General features: G+C 41.9%; 4 protein-coding genes across 4 annotated transcripts in view; 1 reads left to right on the plus strand and 3 right to left on the minus strand.

Annotated features, from left to right (window-relative positions):
- Positions 1 to 14,026, minus strand: part of LOC147300349 (glutathione synthetase-like) — a 28,951-nt gene extending 14,925 nt beyond the window's left edge. The window contains exon 1 of the mRNA XM_086285170.1: positions 13,792 to 14,026. Within this exon, the coding sequence (XP_086141296.1) occupies positions 13,792 to 13,956 (165 nt within the window). The 5' untranslated portion in view covers positions 13,957 to 14,026. The remainder of the gene's footprint in view (positions 1 to 13,791) is intronic.
- Positions 8,166 to 9,789, minus strand: LOC147300352 (leucine-rich repeat-containing protein 31-like; the record flags this gene model as incomplete). Its single annotated transcript, XM_086285174.1, has 4 exons — positions 8,166 to 8,868; positions 9,142 to 9,297; positions 9,420 to 9,584; positions 9,663 to 9,789. Coding segments are annotated over 4 exons (708 nt in total), but the record flags the coding sequence as incomplete, so codon positions are not given.
- LOC147300353 (E3 ISG15--protein ligase HERC5-like) lies at positions 9,827 to 11,359 on the minus strand. The gene is made up of 2 exons (XM_086285171.1): positions 11,141 to 11,359; positions 9,827 to 10,012 (listed from the first exon to the last, which is right to left on the minus strand). Exons 1-2 carry the CDS (start codon positions 11,357 to 11,359, stop codon positions 9,881 to 9,883), a joined length of 351 nt encoding a protein of 116 aa, XP_086141297.1. The 3' UTR covers positions 9,827 to 9,880.
- Positions 14,027 to 16,712: 2,686 nt separating the features above from the next.
- Positions 16,713 to 21,598, plus strand: LOC147300354 (putative E3 ubiquitin-protein ligase HERC4). The gene is made up of 3 exons (XM_086285163.1): positions 16,713 to 17,851; positions 19,103 to 19,205; positions 20,933 to 21,598. Exons 1-3 carry the CDS (start codon positions 17,633 to 17,635, stop codon positions 21,142 to 21,144), a joined length of 534 nt encoding a protein of 177 aa, XP_086141289.1. The 5' UTR covers positions 16,713 to 17,632; the 3' UTR covers positions 21,145 to 21,598.
- The last annotated feature ends 1,682 nt before the right edge of the window (positions 21,599 to 23,280 follow it).

Below are 23,280 nucleotides of genomic sequence, written 5' to 3' on the forward strand. Positions count from 1 at the left end.
TCTCTCTCTCTCTCTTCAAGGACAAGTGAACATCAAAACCATTATCCAGGATGAAACAACAACGATCTATGAGTACATCAGGAGATGGTCACAGTCCACAGTTCACATGCTTAGTGAATCCCTAAGGCAGCGGAAACCTGAGAAAGAGCTAGAACAAGAACTATCACAGACGGAAAGGCTCCTGCAAAGCATATATCATCGGCAGATAGAAGAAGTGCTGACACTGAAAAATCCTACCAATGGCTGGATAATACCTGGCTGGAAAAACAGCAGAGAGGCACTAATCATAGGAGCAAAGGAACAAGTTTTAAGCACAAGATTGATAGAGGCTGGGGTCAACCACACCAGGCAAAACCTCAGGTGCACAGTTTGCACCTGAGGTCTTGCCTGCTTGTATCTTGCAGGGTATAAGGTATAACGTGTATGTAGTATTCAATTTGTCTCTTTACTTTCTAGTATAACTAAAGTATGTAAGTCATGTAACTATCTACTATTTCCCAACACACAGAGGACAAGAGAAAACAGACAAAACTGAACTCAACTGGTCTGCATTGTTGAGAAAAGTATACGGTCTTAGACACAATATTTTAACACAGATGTGACAATAATTAACCCTTACCTGTTAGGAAGACACGCAGATAAGCAAATTCATTATGTAACCATTAAAAAGCATATTAGCCTTCCAACTATGTGGTTTTTAACAAGCAGCAGTCAAGGCATACATAAACCTATTTGTGCACGACTGACAAGAACCTATCAAAAATATGGTGTGGCGGAGGTGTGGTCCCGGGCGCGGCTGCAGGGGAGGAGTGGTGCAGTGGGCTCAACGGGGCGGTGCTGGAGATGCCGGTGAGAACAGCTGATGGTGATTTGGACTGATAATGGTTTCCTTCCCTTTTTATAGTGAGACGGAGAGGAGCGGAGGGAGAGGGAAATCGGCTGGGACCGACAGCTGTCAGACTGTGTTCAGTCATAACCGGGGAAAATTGTAAATAAATGTGGAACCTGGTGATAAAGACCTGTGTGTGTGTGTACCTGTGTATAGTGCATTTCACATATGGATAATATTTTACCTGACCCAAACGAAAATTTTTCACAAATATCCAAATATTCTTTTGTAACAAAGGTAGGACTGTGAAATTACTGAACAATTTGTGATGTAGCTTGGCACTCCGAAGTTTAGGCGACAGATTCCTTCACAATTTATTGATCTGATGACTAAAGTGTTAAAACCTTCTGTTAGGACATTCATCAGGGACAGGTGAGTCTGATGGTCCATGTTTCCAATCCAAGGTGGAGAATGATACATTAAAGAGGCCAGCACTGGGACAATTCCAAGTATTTCTAAAGAGATGAAGCTCGTTAATTTGATGGTCTTCTTTTGTTCTTTTTTTAAATGACACTATAATATATAACAACAAAAAACAATGTGTTTATGCCATTGTGATAGCCGGTGTCTAGTATGTAATGTTATTTGAACATGATCCTTTTTATGAAAAAACTTCCCAAATCCCACATTTCTGAGAAAAATAATGAAAGAAGTGATTTTTGAAGTATTTCAACAGTTTATATATCTTTTTTCAATTATTGTTAATATTGTTTTTTGTTACTTTTTTTTTTGCACCTGTGAGTGGGTGTTGTGATGTCTGCCATTTGCTGCAGGGGGTGCTGCAACACTGCCAGCAACCCCAAGACCAAGAGTCCTGATGATGACTTAAAAATATAGGAATAAACTCACCTGTCTTCACTGTAAAATAAAAAATAAATATAATAAAAGAAAAGAGTCAGTTCTTAATCGAACCCTGAATTCAGTTGTAAGTACTAGTATGTACATATGTGAACCTTATTAAATTCATTACAACCATCTGCCGTTGTAACAGTATGGAGAAATGACAACAAGTGCAAAAAAACTGACCTGATTTACATTAAATACTGATCAGCTGTGATCACTAAATTTCTCTTCTAGTAAAAATCTGCCACATAACCTCAAAAGACAGACAACTAACAACATTTACAGCTCAGTTTTCTTCTGCTGCACAGAGCTGACAATGGGTTAGCAGAGTACATGAAAATGTTCCTCATACCTGCAGAATGGCTCAGCAAAGATGGTCAAATCCCTCAGCAGCATAGACTGCTGTGTTAAACAAGCATTTGGTGACATCATGAGCAGTAACAATCGTCTCCTCTGAGCTAGAGAGAAGGTTATACCTTTTAACAAAGTTTTAAAAATGCCCCCAGAATTGTCTGGGTTCATATTGTGCTTATTTTTCATCAGTGAAACCACATGTCACAGCATTTGAGGCCACAAAAAACAAGAGTGAATTTAAAACACAATTCGTACTCAAAGTATTTAAACCGTGTTTATCCCTGTGGTTGAAGATGTGTTTACACCTCTGAGTGTGATTCAAAAGTGCTAAAGTCTGACACTTTCGAACCAGCACCTGCATATATCCACACCCAGTACAAGACTCCATCCATCCATCCATCCATCTTCATCCGCTTTGTCCGGGGCCGGGTCGCGGGGGCAGCAGCCTAAGCAAAGAGGCCCAGACCTCCCTCTCCCCAGCCACCTCCTCCAGCTTGTCCGGGGGAATACCAAGGCGTTCCCAGGCCAGCCGAGAGATATAACCTCTCCAGCGTGTCCTGGGTCTGCCCCGGGGCCTCCTCCCGGTGGGACATGCCTGGAACACCTCACCCAGGAGGCGCCCAGGGGGCATCCTTGTCAGATGCCCGAACCACCTCAGCTGGCTCCTTTCGATGTGGAGCAGCAGCTGCTCTACTCTGAGCCCCTCCCGGATGGCCGAACTTCTCACCCTATCTCTAAGGGAGAGGCCAGCGACCCTTCGGAGGAAGCTCATTTCTGCCGCTTGTATCCGCGATCTCGTTCTTTCGGACTATGATAGCAAATTAATTAACTATATGATTTTAGATGATTTATAAACTTCGAAATCAGATTAATTGCTAATGTGAACTACAGAATATTGTTGCATGAATAATGTTTAGCATTATTCATGCAAAAATAACAAACCAAACCAAACAAATCAAACACAACCTAGAGATCAAAAACAGAAAACACTGGAGCCCAGAAAATAACCAAACAAAAAGGCCCACAAAAGGCGCAGGCGGCCCGGAAACCACTCCCAAAAACAGTTCAGGGGGCCGGCCCGGAGGTCGACAGCGCAACAGCCCAAACCCGGGCAGCTCGGGGGGCAGCTCGGGGGGCGGCCCGGAGGTCGACGGCCCAAGACTCCAGAAAATGGCCCAGAGGTCGACGGCCCAAGAGTCCAGAAAACGGCTCAGGAGGTCGACCGTGAAGCCAGCGACCGTGACGGGGCAGATCCGGAGGCCGACCACGACAGCAATGATGTCCAGCCAACGACCTGGAAAGTGGCCGGGCAGGACGAGGACGAGCAGGACGAGGACGGGCAGGCCGGGCAGGACCAGGCAGAGCTGAAGCTGTAGCTGAGGCTGCACCAGACGAGGAGGAATACTCGGAGGCTGCACCAGACGAGGAGGCAGAAGGCTGGACGGGCCCCTCGGACCCTCCAGCAGAGGCAGGTTGCTGTTGCTGGACAGGCCCCTCGGACCGTCCAGCGGAGGCAAACAAAGGCAGGTGAGGTTCTCCAGAACCACCAGCGGGAACAGATGAAGGCCGGACGTGCCCCTCGGACCCTTCAGCAGGACCAGGTTGCAGAACAGATGACTGGGGAGAGGAGTGGCCGTGGCAAGGGCGCCGTTTCCTTCAGGATGAGAAAACAGGAACCGGTGAAGAAATGGAGACCTCCTCCTGATCCTCCGACCACATAGCTGCCAGGAAAGAGGCTGGTGAATGGACAGGTGAACAAGGTCCCGGCTGGCGTGTGGAAGGAGAGGAAGTCCATGGCAGCGTAGAGGCAGGTGGAGAGTGTGTGTCTTGCTGAATCAGCGATGGGGAAGATTTAGTGAGTGAGAGAGCAAGCTCACCAGCCCTAACTTGCTCTCTCCAGGCAGTAATGGTGCCAGCCAACTTAGTGTCCTTAGCAAACTGAGTAAGCTGAGGGTTATGCCTAATGATAGCATCTACTGTGCTTAGCCCAACTGCCATAGTCCGTAAATCCTGTGACTGGGCAATGCAGTCGAGCAGACTCACCATCCGCATCATCTTGGCGTTGAACTCAGAGGAAAGAGAGTCTGCGGGGTCCATGTTCTGGTCACGATCTTCTGTTAAGGAATGGCTTTGTGCAGGCAGGAAAAGGACCCAAAGTAGTGATGGGTCCAGCAACACTGACGCACCGACGCTTGTATCAAGCTCACAGAGTGAAGCCTGTATCGTTGCGGGCGTCGCTTTAAGAAAAGTCACATGATCGATACAGCTGCTGTATCGCTCATTGCCAACGCGCCAAACTGTGTTTAGAAGGTATCGCGTCCGCATCTGTCAACGGAACGAGTCGCCACCAAAAAAAACAAAAAATTACTCTCGCAAAGATAAAAAAAAATAAATAAATACACATCTCTCCATAACAAAATGGAGCCCGAAAGAAAAGTTTCTGCTGTGTGGGATCATTTTGATCTTTTAACTGCAAATAGTTTGTCTGTCTTTGTTTCAGTGTAATCTATCAGAACAGGAAAAACAATAATGTGACTTGCAGTGTAAATTACTTATTTCATTTTATGCAGGTTAAATGTCGCATCTGTTCTGCGGAGCTTTTTACACAAACACAAGCACCTCCTCAGTGTTTAGGCATTACAGAGCCAAACATGAAAATGAGGAAACAATCACACCGATAATGAACACAGGTCGGCCTATATTGACACTGAACAGCTTAACCAGTCTGAACACTGTTCTGGGCCAGGCAGTCCTGAATTTTATTATAAAGGACTGCCAACCCCTTAGTATTGTGGAGAGTGTCGGAGAGAAACATTCCAAGATCACAGGATCCTTTAACGTACTGGGGGAATAGGAAGACATCTTATCTGAACCTTTTCCACCTGGCTTTACAGTTTTTGTACCCCAGCTTCATCTGTGCCTGTGAGATTTCCAAAGCTGGGGAAATGGTGTAAAAAAAAAACCCCAAAAAACGCAGTAGACTGAATGCAAAAACATTGGATATACTTATTTTTCTGAATAGAAATTTATAAACTCTGAGTCAATTACATTTAAATGGGTAATATTATATTCACAATACTTCCATTTTAATGATGTCTGCAATGTTTGCAATGTAAAACATATAAAATGATTCCATGGAAAGTACAATACCTTACAGTATATACAAGTATGACTAGGTATTTGAATCCGTGTCTGTTGTGAGTCTCAAGTAAGTTGCCTGCAATGATATTTAAGGTCCAGCAGGTGTCAGTATGGAGCAAAACAGCAACAATGTGTCGACACAGTATCGATACAATTTGGGGAATGTGCTGAAACGCTTCACGAGGCCTCATTTACCCATCACTAACCCAAAGTGCAGACTCCGGAGACAGACAGGAACTCAAAAACGGTAACAAAACTCAGACTCCAAAAACAAACTCTGGCAAACAGCCAGCCCACACAGCATCATAAACAGTAGATCACAACACAGACAGAGAAACACAGGGCTTAAATACACAGAGGGAGCAATCAGGGAATGGGTAACAGGAGGGAAACACAGCTGGGGCAAATCAGGCCTAACGAGACAAAGGAAGCAAAACCAGATGCATTTACATGAGACACAGACTTTCAAAGTAAAACAGGAAACATAACACAGAGACGGGAACTTGACAAGGGGATACAGCTGACAGGGGAGACAGAACAACTAGAGAACACAGAGACATAAACCACAAGACAGACCTCTAACAAAGAGATGGAAAGGAAACATAAATTACACTGTAAGTAATTTTACTGTATGTAGTTACTTTGAGGTAGTTTCGGGAAATGTTTGTAATCTTTTATTGTACTTACACATTCTCATGTTGTGCATGGCGATGTATTCACTGATACTGTGTTTTCAGCCAGAAGGCACAAAACACACTTTTCCTGTTTTAAAGGTGAAAGTGAGAAGAAAGCTTTTATGTACAGAAGTGGAAAAGTGGAGACGTTCTCACTTCTGTAATAAGGCATCTTACATTCACCAGCAATTTTTTTTTTATACTTTTTATCCCAAATTTCTTCTTTTACTGGACAACATGGTCCATTCATAGCCATTCCAACAGAGGTGTTCGCTGTCATCATGTTTGGTCTCATCTAACAACTATGTGAGATTTGAGGTTGGAAAGGCTGCCTTACATGATAAGACATCACCACCATGCTAGCTTTAGATCAGCCAAGGGATCCCACTACACTGACACCAGATTGTTATGGAAATATGATATAAATTGATCTGCACACTATAAATAAGTTGTCTTTGTGAGATTTTAATTTGGTGTTTGAAAAATGAATTAACAACTTGTTGTTAATTCATCATTTATAGGAACAAGTTATCTACCTGCTGTGTTCACAGAACACAAGTATATCTTAATCGAGGGTTATATGAAGACAAAACAAGATATTTTTGAGCCTTCTATTCAGCCATATTAATTTAACACAAGGTCAAAAAGGTCAAAACACTTAAAATTTTCCATCACAGCTCTAATAATGTTTGGTGACCTTCTTGTAGAATTGCCTTCATTCACAGTGCACTGCTACTTTAAAAGGAGCTTCAGACAGTGTGGGAATGATTTTTAGGAATGTTTGTAATAAAACAATTGAATTTCCCCAGTCTTTGTTTCCCCAGTCTACTTATACTTTTTCCTTTTTTTTGATCCATGATTTCCTCATTTGGGGTCCTGCAACAGTTTGTGCTGCTAATTAAAATAGATCATTCAGCTGTCCTGTAAACCTCTAACTCTTGCCAGCCAACAAGACAAAGTGGTAGTTTACAAGGACAGAGGACCACAGTTGTTAGATGTTTGTCAATTAATGGCAAGATCAGAGAGCAGGAACCCAACAAACTCAAGAAGTCTCAGGGGCAGAAGGCAAAACTGCAGGAGAGGTGGAAGGTCCCAAATTGGTCCCTATATGTGTCAGGAGCTGTCACTGCAAAACTCATTCCCTGGGGAATACTGTGTAATTGAAATATTATACATTTGGGAAAATGTGGAAAAATATCAATTACTTACTCACTACTTATGTAATGTTGATTTTATGTTTCTCTTGTTATAAAATACACTCAAAGTATTGACTTTTTAAAAATGCAGTGTTTTATTTGATTCATCTAACCTGTGAAAACTTTTTTTTGTGGAGCTGATAAACAGATCAAAGAGTAGAAACAATTTGTAAAATCAAGTTGTAACAGTATACAAACGAGTTAGTAAAAACCTGGCATATCATAATGATTCAAATAACCCCAGTTATCGTGAGTTGTCTTGACAATGGGTAGTCAGAGAAAAATAGAAAAAAAAATAGAAAGATTTTACTTATACCTGAAGGATGGCTCAGTAAAAAAGTGGTGAAATCTCTAAACAACATTGACTTTTGCATTAAATAACCAGCTTCTGAGATCAAGAACTATAATAATGGTGCCCTCTGGTGGACATGTCCCCAACTGCTTCACAAGTTAAAGAAGGACTCTGAAATTGTGTCAGTTCATATCTGACAGGTCACCAAGTGTTTATTTATGTATTTATTTAAATCAGAGAATATGTCACTGTTTTTGATGCAGCTGTGATGGCATCAGCCACACATGGGTAAATCAGGCCATTTGTTCACTTTATTAGTTTGTTTTGCAGTTTTCTTCTTTAATATAATTCATTAATCATTTGGTTAAACCTAACACTGATATTATGAAAATGTTTTCTGTTATATTAATTATGTTTCTCTTTCTTTGAGTTATCTTGTTTTGGTTGGTGGTTGTTTCCTGTCTGGGCAAAAGGCGTGGCTGAGGACTCAAAATGCCTGCTCAGAAGGACCAACCATGTGCTTATCAGGAACAGGAGTGGTTTAGGTTTACTTGTGTTATTTTGTGCTTAGTTGATGTTACTGTGTTTTTGTTTTGTGTGTAAATGGTTAGGCCAAACCACTATAAAAGCTATGTCTTTGTAATTAGGTCAGTTTGTGAGTTAAGGTGTGTCCACTTTTAAGTTTCTGGAAATTACTTTTTGTAGAGTTATATGAATATGAATATTCCATGCAAGTGTATACAGCACAAGTGTGTGTGTGATGATACAGAAGGTATTTGTATTTTCCTTTAAATGTTTTTCAGGCCGGACACACACAATACAAGTACAAAGAAGATTCAAAGGAAGAGGAAGGAAGTTTAGTTTTAGTTTCAAAGCTGCTTAAAGTGTGAAACCAGTCAACATGAAACAGCAGTCATTCCGTCCCCCTCACCTTCACTCTGACAAAGAGGACTGTTCAGTTTGACCGATGACTTACTTTGTCTCTTTTATGGTTCAAGCTTTTACTTTTAGCTTTAGGCTTAAGGCCTGGACTACAACAATCATGATGTTGAGGACACTGAGGTCATATTTATTCCTGATGTACAGTACTTCAGATTTTTCAGAGATTAATTAATGAACGCTCAAAAAGAGAGATAATAAAGAAAGATAACAAAGCTGTTTACTAATGAAAGCACTAAGGCTGGAACGATAAGCCACACCCAGCAGGCATATCGAAGGGTCAGGAGTGCATGAGGTTGTAATTTGCTGCAATAAGTTGACGAGTTAAACCACCAGAGGCCAGCAGAGCTCGGAGCAGAGCGGGCAGCCAGGCTGAGCACGGAGCAGAGGTTGAAGGTCGCAAACTGACATCCACGTCTTCCAGAGAGCCCAGACCTCCTGCTGCAAACAGACTGCACCAACCGTTGTCTCCCACCAAGCTGTTGTAGGACAGATCCAGTGCACGGAGTGAGGAGAGACAGCCCCGTCTGCACACGGCAGCTGCACAGAGGAAGAGGACCCATTGATAACTGATCACTTTATGCCTGTTCACTTTACTGTTTTGTTCACAATGTTTCTGATGGAGACAAAAATAACACCGAATAGTTTCATTGTTTTGTTTTATACGACAGCTACAGATGCTGGCAGCATGAAATAAATGAAAGAAATATCAATTTCCTTCAGGCTTTACTTGTCTTAATATACATTTATGCAGCCTAATGATCCACTACAGACCAAAAAAGAAAAAGTATAATGTCATTGTGTGTTAGTTACCCAGATGTTGCATGTCATCAGTGGTGAGCTCGCAGCTGCAAAGACGGAGCTCGCTGACGACTGATGGCTGCAGAGCATCCAGCAGGAGCGCCAAGTGACCGCCAACCACTTTACACCAGGAAATATCCACCGTGCGCAGATAGGACACCGCCAGGGCTGATGCATAAACACAAAGTTTTCACCATTTCAGGCTAGAGGGTGGAAGAGGTATTCAGGGAGAATGACTTGAAGGAAAACTTCTATAAATAAACAAGTGTGTGTGTGTGTGTGTGTGTTACCCAGAGCAGTGAAGGACTCGTTGCTCATGTAGCAGCTGTTGAATGGCAGCCGCCTCATTTGTGTCGCAGGGAGGGCGGAGACCAGCAGGTGGACCACACCTCCCACTTCCTTATTGGATGACACATCAAGCTCGGTCAGTGCAGTGAGAGAGGGCAGCACCTGGACTGAAAAACAACGAGTCACATGACTGCTGCAGCGAGCATGCGATTAGTGTCCGGCGTGTGAGATTGGTAGCAACAGACTCAGAGCCTCTAGATCATCTCGCGTGAGGCAACACAGGTGGAGGTCGAGTCTCTCCAGGTGTGTGACGTGAGCCAGGTGAAAGGTGAGGCGGCTCAGTCCACCAGCTAGAAGCAGCTTTACAGTATATTAATCAGAACAATGCTGCTCTCTAATATATCTTGGTAAAGCGCAGAAAAATCTAATGTTTTATATGATACAGTGTGATTTCAGTAACATATCATAATGGAGGCTTCAGCAAGTACTTACGAAGGAAATCTTTCCTCTGCTCTTCAGTTAGTTCATCAAATACCTCCCAAAACATCTGTATGGTGGGGTGGCGGTCATGATATCTCCAACCATAACTTGTGTTCTGAAAACAGTGAAAATGACTGTTATAATCATAGAGTTTGTAAGGTCAGGCATACACTATGTTGCCAAAAGTATTCCCTAACACATCCAAATCATTCAATTAATGTGTTCCAATCACTTCCATGGACACAGGTGTATTAGATCAAGCACCTAGGCATGCAGACTACTTCTACAAACATGTGTGAAAGGACGAGTCGCTCTCAGGAACTGAATGAATTCCAGCATGGTAATGTGATAGGATGCACCAGTGCAACAAGTCCAGTCATGAAATTTCCTTGCTATTAAATATTCCATAGTCAGCTGTTAGTGATATTATAACAAAGTGGAAGTAATTGGAAATGACAGCGAGTCAGCTGATGCTAAGGCTCATAGTGCACTTAAGTCACCAATATCTGCAGTCTGCTGTTGTTACAGATGTCCAAACTTCATTGGTTTCCATGGCTGAGCAGCTGCATCCCAGCCTTACACTGACAAACACAATGCAAAGCGTCAGATGGAGTGATTTAAGCATCTCAACACTGGACTCTAAAGCAGTGGAGATGTGTTTACTGGAGTGACGAATCACACTTCTCTGACTGGCAATCTGATGGATGTGTCAGGGTTTGGTGGTTGCCAGAAGTACTTGTCTGACTGCACTGTGCCAAGTGTAAAGTGTGGGCATGTGTGCACATGGCTGGGCACCAGTGCACAATACAAGGTCCATAAAGACATGGATGAGTGAGTTTGGTGTAGAAGAACTGGACTAGCCTGCACAGAGTCCTGACCTCAACCTGATAGAACATCTTTGGGATGAATTAGAGCAGCAACTGTGAGCCAGGCCTTCTCCTCCAACGTCAGTGTCTGACACCATAAATGCACCTCTGGAAGAATAGTCAAAAAATTCCCATAAACACACCTAAACCTTGTGGAAAGCTTTCCCAGAAGAGTGGAAGCAGTTATAGCTGCGAAGGGTGGGCTGACTATTATATTATACTATCATACAAAAGTCTGGATTAAGACTGAGATGTGACACAAGTTCATATTTGTGTTAAAGCAGCCGACTGAATGCTTTTGACAGTATGCAGTACACAGTTATTGTGCTACAGGACAGCTGTGAAACTACAGCCTGTGTCTGTTTGGCTGACTGTACCTGTTTGAACTTTTCCCAGTCATGCACGTCCTGGCCGACCAGCACTCCCTGCAGCTCCTCTGGTCGAAACAGCCTCACCAAATCCTGCTCACACACCAGGAAGAAGCCTCGCTTGAACTCCTGGAACAGACTCTCCACTGATGTGTTGAAGGCATGATTCACATAGGCCTCCACAAACTCCTTCCTGTTTAGGAGGGAAAATGTTAAATTAGCAAACATTTCACAGAGACAAAGGTGCTGCAGATGAACCTCACAAACACTTCATGTTTTATATTTACCTCATATTAAGACCTACTAAGGACCTGATTGTTTTTAATTATGTCCTGATACATAAAACCTGAGAGCTCACATAACTGCATATGCTCAGAATAGACAGCACACATGGATACAAATTACTGCCTTGCAGCAGCAATCTTCAGACCATCACTATGAGCTCCATACAAGGTTACACTGTTCCTGTTATTAACAGCAGGGGGCACTATCAGCCACAGACTGGGAGCCAGATATGCTCTGCTGGTGCCTCATTGTTACAAAGGAAAGACTCTATAGTGAGAAACAGCTGAGGGGGAAACACTTATCTGGAAACGTCTGAGTGTTACAGAGGATATACATAGCACTGTGGTTCAGTGTCACACAATCACAAACAAATACAGCAAAGTACTAAAAAGGGTGTTGCCTCCAAAGATTGCTTTTACTGGTTTGGAGCTTAGGAGGCTTAATAACAACAGGCATGAATGAAGACAGATCAGAACAGCTGTTTGATCACAGCATCCAGTACCAACACAATCATCCACACTCAAGAGCCTGTTGGCTTCAGAGTCAGCAGCTGAATGTCTAAAATATCAAATGTCATTTTTGGTCCATCAGCTACAGCATGAACTGCTTAAAGTGAGAAGCAGCCTGAAGCCCGACAGATTCATCTTTCCAGACTGAAAATATCTCAGAGTGAACCGAGTGGTGCGTTTTCAGGGTGATCTCACAAAGTCAAATCCCTTTAATGATGTTCTGTCCTGTCTTCCTCTATCAAAAGCACACAAACACTATAAAACATTGTTTCGGTGCTTTGGGGTTTTGTTTTCTACACAGAGGTATAGCACGACTAGACCCTAAAGGCAGGCTGCTCACCTACAACCAGCTCACGAACATCTTTCCAATGGAGCTCGCTGCCTTTCTCGTGGATGAGGGTCACTGTGATCCTCCGCTGGATCCCCTGCAGCAAACATAACAGGAGCTCAGGATCACAGTGAGCACAGCTAGAGCAACATTACGCTTTAAAAGAAGATATTCAACTGTGTACAAAGGAAGCAGTTACCACTGTGTGAGTAATAAGGAAACAACATGTGCACCAATCCTGTACCTGGGGAGCACTTGCTGAATCTTCTTGGTACCAGCCAGGTGAGCGCTGATATCTGGACACTTCACAGCTCGAGAGCGCTCCATGAGGAGACGAGCATCCCAGCTCTGCAATGGAAAACAGACAATGAATTCTCTGCTTTTTATCATTAGATGTATTTCTGTATTAAAAAATTCCGTTTATTGGGCCACTTTGTGCTAGAAGAATTTTTCCAGCATAAAATAGCCTCTATCATTTCACTAACTAACTTATTTCACTGCTGCTAATGACGTTTCACAAACTGTCACAGGTTTTTTAGCTTCGTTCGTATAAACTTTCTTGTGGTTGAGATTCTCGAGAAAACAGCCAGCACACTGAGCAGCAGAGGGTGACAACAGTTGGTTTATAATACGCTGAGATTTGACAGACAGAGACAGAAGAATGAAGGAGAACAACACAGAGTCACGCTATCAAGGAGAACCTGGACGGTAGATTCAGCAGTTTGGCTTGAAACTTGCAAACTGTTTTAACTTGTTATGTCCGATTAAGTTTTCCTTCCAGGATGCTCGCCAGTTTTCTTTCACTTGTTTCCTGCCAGCAGAATGCATACACAGCTGCAGTAACTACACACAATGTTGCAGAAAACATGGAGCAGCAACAAACATGTGTTGGTCTCTAATCACCCATTCAAACTCACACAGCGACAGGTCTGTGGTCACTTATATCAGCCAATCAGGGCTAGACTTGGTGTTGCTTAGCAGGGAAAGAAATAAACTCAATGATAATGACGCTCCAGTTTCTCATGAATACGAATCACTTTAAGCAAGTCTGCAGGTTTCATTTAGTGTTTTTAACTAAACTCTTTGATGTAATCATTCTGAGTGCAAATCAAAAGTTGGACCTGTTCAGAAGTGTAGTTGTCGGGCATGTAACCGTTCCTGAAACACGCCACAGTTTGCCGTCCCTGAAGTGAAAGTGACACAAAAGACACAATCCATGTCGACACACAGCGACCTCCATCTCCTCTTCATCCAGTTTGGAGGCCTTCCTTGAAGTCTCTCGTGCTGCTGTCCACTGGGAATCCCCACATGTGCCTCTTCCCCGTGTCTACGACATGTAACAAATATAATAAAATAGCAAGAAATTATAAAGTAAATGACAAGATTTTCCATTTACTCTAATTTAACAGTAGTCATCTTGCAGAAGACAGTCGTTTGGTTACTATAGTAAAAACTATTATGTCACACAAACACAAACACAAAGAACATCAACAATGAGCACCTTTCTTTTTGCTGAAAGTGATATAGCTTTCTGTTACCATCAACTGAAACCGCCAACATTTCAGGTGTGCATGCTGGGCAGCTGAAGCTGACATCACAGCACAGCTGCTCTTCCTCATCAAGAAAGCTGTGCTGCAGTGCATCGCTTTTGGCACGCCCAGTCTGTATGTACAGAAACATAACAGAGGAGTAAATATTTGCATCTGCTTATTGAAAAACAATATCAAAGAAATACTTCACTCAGCCTTCCCCCACACTTGCAGTTGCTTGCAAAAGTATTCGCCCCCCTCAGATCTGTGGCAAGATCTGAAACTGCTGTTCACAAACACTGTCCATCTAATCTGACTGAGCTGGAGCTGTTTTGCAAAGAAGAATGGGCAAAGATTTCAGTCTCTAGATGTGCAAAGCTGGTAGAGACAGACCCTAAAAGACTGGCAGCTGTAACTGCAGCAAAAGGTGGTTCTACAAAGTATTGAGTCAGGGGGCTGAATAATTACGCACACCCCACTTTGCAGTTATTTATTTGTAAAAAATGTTTGGAATCATGTATGATTTTCCTTCCACTTCTCACGTGTGCACCACTTTGTGTTGGTCTTTCACGTGGAAGTCCAATAAAATTGATTCATGTTTGTGGCTGTAATGTGACAAAATGTGGAAAAGTTCAAGGGGGCCGAATACTTTTGCAAGCCACTGTAGTACCACGCTCCAACAGTTTTGCAAACTAGAGGCCATCCTGCTACACATAAAATATATCAGTGTCATAAATGTTAGTTTAGTCACGTGTTTGTTTATTATCCTTATTGTTTTATCTGGGACTGTTTGCAAACATCTCAGAGAGAGGAGACACCAGCATCTGAACAGAGACTCAAACCAGCAACCTGCAGCTCCCTGCTTGGCTGCTCCAGTTTTCTCCTCTCTCATGTTGCCCACCAGTGATTTCTAGCTGCCCACCCACACAGCAGGCTAGAATATGCACTGAGCCTCAGCACCATGGTTGCAATACTTGGACATGTTTTCTTTATTAAATAATGAACCAGACCCCAAAAAGTAAACAGCTGTTATTGCTAGGCAACGGGAGCAGCATTTGGTGATGCAGCACCTGACATTCCTGACCATGTGGGCGGAGCATGCATGGAATGGAATGTTTTGTAGAACTGTGCAACACAAGCACTTAGTTACAGCATTTTTCATTTTATCCAGACACAGCTAGAGACACATCTACAGCAGCATCTCTGTGCAGGACAGACGACGGTTGAAGAAAAAAACACATCGAAAACTTCACTTCTCTACAAAACTTTGGTTCCTTTGTTTAAAAGGCCAAAATGAATCAAGGGAGATCGAGAAGAGGATTGGTGAGTGCGTCACCATACAGTACAGAACAGTCTGAGCTGATTAAACTACGAGAAGAATTTCAAATAATACAGGCTGAAAATGTCAAATTAAAAGAAGTGGCAGAAGAATCAAGAGGAGAAGCTAAAAATTCAAAGTTTGAAACCGAAGTAGTATTGAAGGAATTACTGCATGTGGGTCTAAAGCTTAAAGGAGAGAAGATGGGAAAACAACAAGCAGAAAATGAGAATGAAAACATCAAGAAAGAACTGTTGGAAGCTCAAAAAGCATTGCAGGAAGAGAAAAGCACAGCACAAGAAGCTAAAAATAAATATCAAACTGCAAAGAAGGAGGCAGAAAATGTGATGCAGGAATTACAGGAGGTGCAGGAAGCTTTTGAAGGGGAGAAAAGGAAAATGCAGTTGGCAGCACAAGAAGCTGAAAATGTAACGGCTGAAGCTGAAATACTCAGGAAGGAATTACTGCATGTAAAGCAACAACTTGAAGAGGAGAAAAAACGTAAACACGAGGCAGAAAATGAGATTGAAAATATGAAGAAAGAATTGTTGGAAGCTCAAAAAGTGTTGGAGGAAGAGAAATTTAAAATACAGGAAGCAAAGAAAGAAATGGAAAATACAAAGAGTTTCACTCAAAACATGAGGAAGAAGTTGCTGGAAACAGAGGAAGAAATAGAAAAAGAGACACATGGAAAATGGGAGGCAAAACAGGAAAGTGAAACTCTGAAGAAGAAACTGATGAAAGTGCAAGAAGAACTTGCAGAAGAGAAAATTGAGTTGAAGGTATTCAAGAAAGAAACGACAGCCTCTGAGGTGACCAAGAAAGGCTGCAAAGATGCACTTAAAGAAATGCAAAAGCACAAAAAGGAAGCTAAAGAGCTCCTGAAACAGAAAGTCAAACTGGCCAAACAGCAGCTGAAAGAAGCATTTAAAGACGCCGAGGAGCAGCTAAACAAAACCTTAAAAGAGCTGAAGGCAAAAGAAAAAGAAAAGAAAGCCGAGGACAGGAGTGGATTCTGGAGCAGACTGCTGAGAAAAAACTGACCCAGCAGCATCAAGTTTAAGGAGAGCAATAGTTTCTTCCTCCTTCCCCCTCTCTCAACCTTTCTTTCACAAAAATCCCCCCAAACTTGACTTGGGACGTTTGTTTGTTTTTAAAAACTCTATTCTGAATACATGTACTGAAATACACAAATAAAAATGCCATAACTTGACCTCACGTTGCCGGCTTCTTTTCTTGTGTGTCTGTGGATGTAAAACAGTAACACACTTTCTGCTCTGTGTGTTTTTAATTGTAAATAAATGCAATATATCTTCATTTTAAAAACTTCTGCTCTAAATCTTTTTTTAGCAAAATGCTTTTTTTGCCCCTTCCTGATTTCTTATGTTTTAACATGTTTGTTACATTTACATGTTTCCGATTTCAAGTGTTAACACAGATGGTCAGAGACAGAGGTCTGGACAGCTCTTTCCCTTTATTTGTATTTATTCAGGTTATTTTTATACTCAAAAATCCATCCACAAGCTTCAACGCGTCCAGAACTCTGCTGCCCGTATCATCACCAGGACCCTGCGGCTTTTAGTCAGGTGCGGCTTTTCTATAATTTGTCCATGATTTTTGTGATATCGTAAGACGATTTGTTTTGTTTGTTCCGCTGTTGTACGGCACTACGTTGCCTGGCGGAAGGATCGGGGTTCAAGAGTGGTATGTTGGTCACATGTCCATCCGCCAGGCAACATAGTGCCGTACAAGTAGCGCGAAAAACAAACTTCAAAGTAGCGCTATGCGTTCAGCGGGAGTCGTGGATGACGAGCGGCGATAAACTTGCGAAAAGCAAGTTGTGCTCAACTCTACCGGTGGATTCTGACAGCGTGGAAAAGTGTGCAAACATCCACGATCACCAACGGATTTCGAAGGGCTGGACTGCTGCATGATGAAGAGGAGGACACCGCCACGGCCCTTCAGAGGGTGTTCGACTCCGACACTGACAATGACAATGAAGCTGAGAGTGGATGACGAAGCCATCCTGAGCCTGTTCGTTTCCGACACTGGAGAAGAGGACTTTGGTGGTTTTAGTGCGCAGGAAGATGGTGGTGAATGACTGACTTTTCTTCTTGTTAAAGCCGTGTCACTGCACCTGAGCCTAAAAGGTAGTCTGAATCTATTTTTCTGGTGTGCTGTAGGTTACTGTTATGTACTACATTTGTTACTCATTTATGAAGCACAGCACATGTGCAAATATGTACCCATAACTTGATTTTCAAAATATTAATAAAAGGGGTGTGTCTCCAAACAGCCATCTCTTTCCTGACAATTCGCTTTGTGCATATTCTCTTACATATGATAAGTCAATATTGAAACACCTGCGGCTTTTGGTCAGGTGCGGCTAATGTATGTACAAAACAGGATTTTCCCCTGATTTTAGCTTGTGCGGCTAATATTCAGGTGCGCTTTGTAGTCCGGGAAATACGGTAAGCATATAAAACATGAAGTGTTTGTGAGGTTCATCTGCAGCACCTTTGTCTCTGTGAAATGTTTGCTAATTTAACATTTTCCCTCCTAAACAGGAAGGAGTTTGTGGAGGCCTATGTGAATCATGCCTTCAACACATCAGTGGAGAGTCTGTTCCAGGAGTTCAAGCGAGGCTTCTTCCTGGTGTGTGAGCAGGATTTGGTGAGGCTGTTTCGACCAGAGGAGCTGCAGGGAGTGCTGGTCGGCCAGGACGTGCATGACTGGGAAAAGTTCAAACAGGTACAGTCAGCCAAACAGACACAGGCTGTAGTTTCACAGCTGTCCTGTAGCACAATAACTGTGTACTGCATACTGCCAAAAGCATTCAGCCGGCTGCTTTAACACAAATATGAACTTGAGTCACATCTCAGTCTTAATCCAGACTTTTGTATGATAGTATAATATAATAGTCAGCCCACCCTTCGCAGCTATAACTGCTTCCACTCTTCTGGAAAAGCTTTCCACAAGGTTTAGGTGTGTTTATGGGAATTTTTTGACTATTCTTCCAGAGGTGCATTTATGGTGTCAGACACTGATGTTGGAGGAGAAGGCCTGGCTCACAGTTGCTGCTCTAATTCATCCCAAATATGTTCTATCAGGGTGAGGTCAGGACTCTGTGCAGGCTAGTCCAGTTCTTCTACACCAAACTCACTCATCCATGTCTTTATGGACCTTGTATTGTGCACTGGTGCCCAGCCATGTTGGAACAGAAAGTGGCCATCCCCAAACTGGAAGCATGAAATTGTCTTGATATGCTGAAGCATTAAGAGTTCCTTTCATCGGCACTAAGGGGGCGAACCCAACTCCCGATAAACAGCCCCACAACAAAACCGCCCCTCCACCACACTTTACACTTGGCACAGTGCAGTCAGACAAGTACTTCTGGCAACCACCAAACCCTGACACATCCATCGGAGTCAGAGAAGTGTGATTCGTCACTCCAGTAAACACATCTCCACTGCTTTAGAGTCCAGTGTTGAGATGCTTAAATCACTCCATCTGACGCTTTGCATTGTGTTTGTCAGTGTAAGGCTGGGATGCAGCTGCTCAGCCATGGAAACCAATGAAGTTTGGACATCTGTAACAACAGCAGACTGCAGATATTGGTGACTTAAGTGCACTATGAGCCTTAGCATCAGCTGACTAGCTGTCATTTCCAATTACTTCCACTTTGTTATAATATCACTAACAGCTGACTATGGAATATTTAATAGCGAGGAAATTTCATGACTGGACTTGTTGCACTGGTGCATCCTATCACATTACCATGCTGGAATTCATTCAGTTCCTGAGAGCGACTCGTCCTTTCACACATGTTTGTAGAAGTAGTCTGCATGCCTAGGTGCTTGATTTAATACACCTGTGTCCATGGAAGTGATTGGAACACATTAATTGAATGATTTGGATGTGTTAGGGAATACTTTTGGCAACATAGTGTATGCCTGACCTTACAAACTCTATGATTATAACAGTCATTTTCACTGTTTTCAGAACACAAGTTATGGTTGGAGATATCATGACCGCCACCCCACCATACAGATGTTTTGGGAGGTATTTGATGAACTAACTGAAGAGCAGAGGAAAGATTTCCTTCGTAAGTACTTGCTGAAGCCTCCATTATGATATGTTACTGAAATCACACTGTATCATATAAAACATTAGATTTTTCTGCACTTTACCAAGATACATTAGAGAGCAGCATTGTTCTGATTAATACACTGTAAAGCTGCTTTATGGTTGAGTTAGTCATCAAAAACGTATGCCAAGGAAAGTGGGCCGAAATTCCTCCCAACGCTATGTAAAGATTCGTTACCAGTTATCACAAACACTTGACTGCAGTTCTTGCTGCCAGGATGCTTCCACCAGTTAATACATTTAGAGCTCCATTGCTTTTTCACATAGGGCCAGCTAGGCTTGAATATTTTTTCCCTTAATGAATGAAATGATAAATTAACAATTGTGTTTTGTATTTACTTATTACACATAAATGTGACAAATATTAAAAAATATCCAATGCAGTTTGCATACAGGCCCAACAGAGGAGTGGAGGACACACTTTTGACTTTACTAAATCTAATTCTTAAACATGTAGAGAGTAAAGGGACTTTTGCAAGACTTCTTTTCATTGATTTTTCTTCGGCTTTTAATACAATACCCCATATTTTAATTAAAAGACTTTTAGAACAGTTTGAAATCAGGAAAAACCTGGTGGGCTGGATTTTAGATTTTCTAACTGACAGGTCGCAAAGAGTGAGAATAAATGGGGTTCTGTCTGACCCAGTGTTCTCCTCCACAGGTTCTCCTCAAGGGTGCGTCCTATCGCCCTTATTATTCACTCTCTATACAAATATGTGTCAGGGCAGACATGAAAACAGGGTCATTATTAAATATGCAGATGACTCTGTTATTGTCAGCTTACTGAAAGAGGGTGAAATTAACCACGGTCCAGTCATTGATGACTTTGTTCAGTGGTGTGAGGAGTCTTATCTCCAGCTGAACATATCTAAAACAAAAGACATGGTTGTTGATTTTAGGAAGCAACAAAATGGGCAAGCAGTTACTTTAATTAAAGGTCAGAAAATAGAGCAAGTACAATCATATAAATATCTTGGGACCATAATAAATGAAAAACTGAACTTTGATCAAAATTGCAAATCAGTTTGTAAAAAGGGTCACCAGCACCTTTATTGCCTTAGGAAACTTGTTCATTTCCACATTGACCAAAAAATTTTAACTTTGTTTTATCGTTCTTTTATTGAGTCTGTTTTATCCTTTTGTTTGGTGGCATGGTTTGGTCAGACCTCTGTCACAGAGAAAAACTCTCTAAATCAGATAGTGAGATGGTCCAGTCGTCTGATAGGTGAGCCACAGTCTTGTTTAGCCTCCCTGTACTCTAAGCAGGTACAGAGGATGGCTTTATCAATCCTTAAAAATGGTTCCCATCCTCTAAGGGGTGAATTTCAGCTTCTTCCCTCAGGACGGAGGTTTCTATTTCCGAGATGCAGGACAAAGCGTTATAAAAATAGCTTTGTCCCCGTTGCTGTCACTGAATTAAATAAGAACTGTTTTTGATTCGAAATATTAAAGTATGTGTCACAGTGAGTTTTATATATTTACTAGGTATGTGTGTTTTTAAAGGGATGTCAAATGCTGTCATTTTTCTGTAAAGCAAATTTACCTTGCCTTTAGGTATAAATAAAGTTACCTTACCTTACTTTTTCCTGTGATGTGATGATGATATGTATATGTATAGGTATGTAAAAGTTTTCAAAAAAAATAAGATAAGTAAAATGATATTTTCTTTCCATTGCTGTTCTTCAGGGTTCCTGACTGGTTACAGGAGAGCTCCTATTCTTGGCATCGACCAGGTCAAGATGAAGGTTTTTGCTATTCAGAGCAGCACCTGTGAGCAGCACTTCCCTGAGTCAGAGACATGTCACTCTAATCTGTATCTGCCTTTTTACTCAACTAAGGAGATCATGCGAGACAGACTGACAGAGGCCCTGCTAGCAGATACAGATTTCACACTGTGATGCTGGATCGTATGCAGCTCTAAAGGAGCGTGCACTGTGTCTGAGCCGAGGAGGAGGGATGAGATTTATTTGTACTCTTGGAACTCATCTTCTTTTCCTGTGGTACCTCAGGATAATTTACACTGTGCATTACAATAATATTACACTATAGCAAATGCAAAAAATTCAACATCCCTACATAAGACAGCTGTGTAACAGCATCAGCATCATAAGGCACTTTAGAATTATCTGACTTTTCTTAATATGTCATAATTTATCCAATAATTTAAGTTACTGCTGCATTATAATTCTTATGAATCAAATCTAATTTTTATGCTCAGACAAACATGAACAGGAGAATGTATTGCTTTATAACTACTATATTGCTATAAACATCTGACTATGTAATACAATCCAATAGAGCACTTCTGTATTATTTATCACTTTATTCTTTGTGTTTTGTTTAATTCTGGTGGGGTTGAATTATTTCCAATAATAAATCTTTAACATATGTAACATTGGTTATTTGTTGGAACAATAAAAATGTGTATTTTACACTAAACATTGCTTACCTGGTGTCAGTAAATCCCTAATTACTGCAGTCTGAGGTTTGCTTAACACGATTTGAAGAAGCAAGAGTACAGTAGTACTGTACTCTTGGCGGACGTGATTAAGGATGCCGTGCAGGTGCGTCCGCCCTCCCTGCACGGCACCGCAGGCCACGCTCCACCGCATACCCCCATCGCCCGACTGAGGCCGGGGAGCCATCCGGTTGAAATGTTAAAAGAATGTTGGAAATTTGATCAGAATACAGTAAAAATGAGAGAAACAGATATTTTTCTCAGGTCATTGTGTTAAATTGTCATAATCGCCGTGTTCTTTAAGACTATCAGCTCTACTCTAAACAACCCTGAAAGCCTCTGCTGACACATGTCATCAGTTCCTTTCTTTCTTTGTAAACAAGGTCGAGTCTGTCAGGTCAGCAATAGAACTTCCTACAGATGACCCATCAGTGTTTATTCCATGACTGTAAACATGTTTCCATTCGTCACTTCAGTCTTTACTCTGAAATACAGGAAATGACTTCATGGCTCAAAATATTTGTCGTTCAAACAATTCTTTATTTAACTTTTTTTTAAACTTTATTGAAGAACTTTAACAAAATACATTCAATAAAAACTTGAACAACAGGAAACTGATTTTTCATCCAACCACTGAAAAAAAAGGTAACAACTGAACACAAACACTACAGAAGAACAATTTATAAAGATTAACATGGAACTACAGGAACAGTTTGATTCATAGCCTCATTAGATCTTTAAGGAGAGCCGACCTGAACTCTGTGGAGCCTGATCTCCAGGGTTTTAAGTTGGACTCTGAAACCAGAAGAGGATGTTTCTCTCTCTTCAGATTCGCTGTCGTCCTGTGATGGGAACGATTTCAGCCCTGCGTGATCGCGCTGATGTTTGCACAGAGCAGATGATGAAGTGAATGTTTTGGCACAGTGGTAACAGTGAAACAGTTTATTAGTAACGTGGGATCGTTTGTGTGCAGAGTATGAACTGAGATTACTGAAGCTCTTGTCACACTGCTCACAGCTGTAGTTTCCTTCCATGTGTGTACGTTCATGCTCGTTACGATTACCTGACTGTGAGAAGCTCTTGTCACAGTGTCTGCACTTGTATGGTTTCTCTCCTGTGTGGACTCGTTTGTGTGTTTTAAGCTGACCTGCAGTGGTGATGGATGACCCACACTGATCACAGAGGTGCTTTTTGACCCCACTGTGAAAGAGTTCATGTCGTTTTAAGTCACCCGATGTGGGGAAGCTTCTCCCACATTCTTTGCAGTATTTCAGTTTGTCTCCAGTGTGTTTACGTTGATGTATTTTTAGGCCGGCTTGCTGACTGAAAGTCTAAAATACTTAGTCATTTGTTTAATTGTAATTTAGCATTATATAACTCACATATAAAACTATCAATTGTAATTTTAAATAGTTTAAAAGCATGTAGAAGAGGATATTTAGGCAAGTCCATTTCTCCTTTTGTTATCAAGAAGCACAGACAAAAAGGAAAAATAACCCTGAATCATTGGTCATTGGTCCCCACCAATGCCAAAACGAAATCTACGCCCACTGTCTCTTCCATTGCCATTTCACTC

Source organism: Aulonocara sp. 'chitande type north' Nkhata Bay, unplaced genomic scaffold, assembly GCF_057382095.1.
Source record: "Aulonocara sp. 'chitande type north' Nkhata Bay isolate Kocher_YH1m ecotype deep benthic unplaced genomic scaffold, A_spYH_male_GT1.1 unmapped_scaffold_34, whole genome shotgun sequence".
NCBI lineage: Eukaryota > Metazoa > Chordata > Actinopteri > Cichliformes > Cichlidae > Aulonocara > Aulonocara sp. 'chitande type north' Nkhata Bay.

What these genes read in the sequence shown, in the direction of transcription:
- LOC147300353 (XM_086285171.1), bottom strand. Translation starts at nt 11,359, where the DNA reads ATGTTTGCTAATTTAACATTTTCCCTCCTAAACAGGAAGGAGTTTGTG. An exon ending in ACTGGGAAAAGTTCAAACAG is followed by an intron (nt 10,013 to 11,140) that starts GTACAGTCAGCC and finishes CACTGTTTTCAG; the next exon opens with AACACAAGTTATGGTTGGAG.
- LOC147300354 (XM_086285163.1), top strand. Translation starts at nt 17,633, where the DNA reads ATGTTTGCTAATTTAACATTTTCCCTCCTAAACAGGAAGGAGTTTGTG. An exon ending in ACTGGGAAAAGTTCAAACAG is followed by an intron (nt 17,852 to 19,102) that starts GTACAGTCAGCC and finishes CACTGTTTTCAG; the next exon opens with AACACAAGTTATGGTTGGAG. An exon ending in GCAGAGGAAAGATTTCCTTC is followed by an intron (nt 19,206 to 20,932) that starts GTAAGTACTTGC and finishes GCTGTTCTTCAG; the next exon opens with GGTTCCTGACTGGTTACAGG.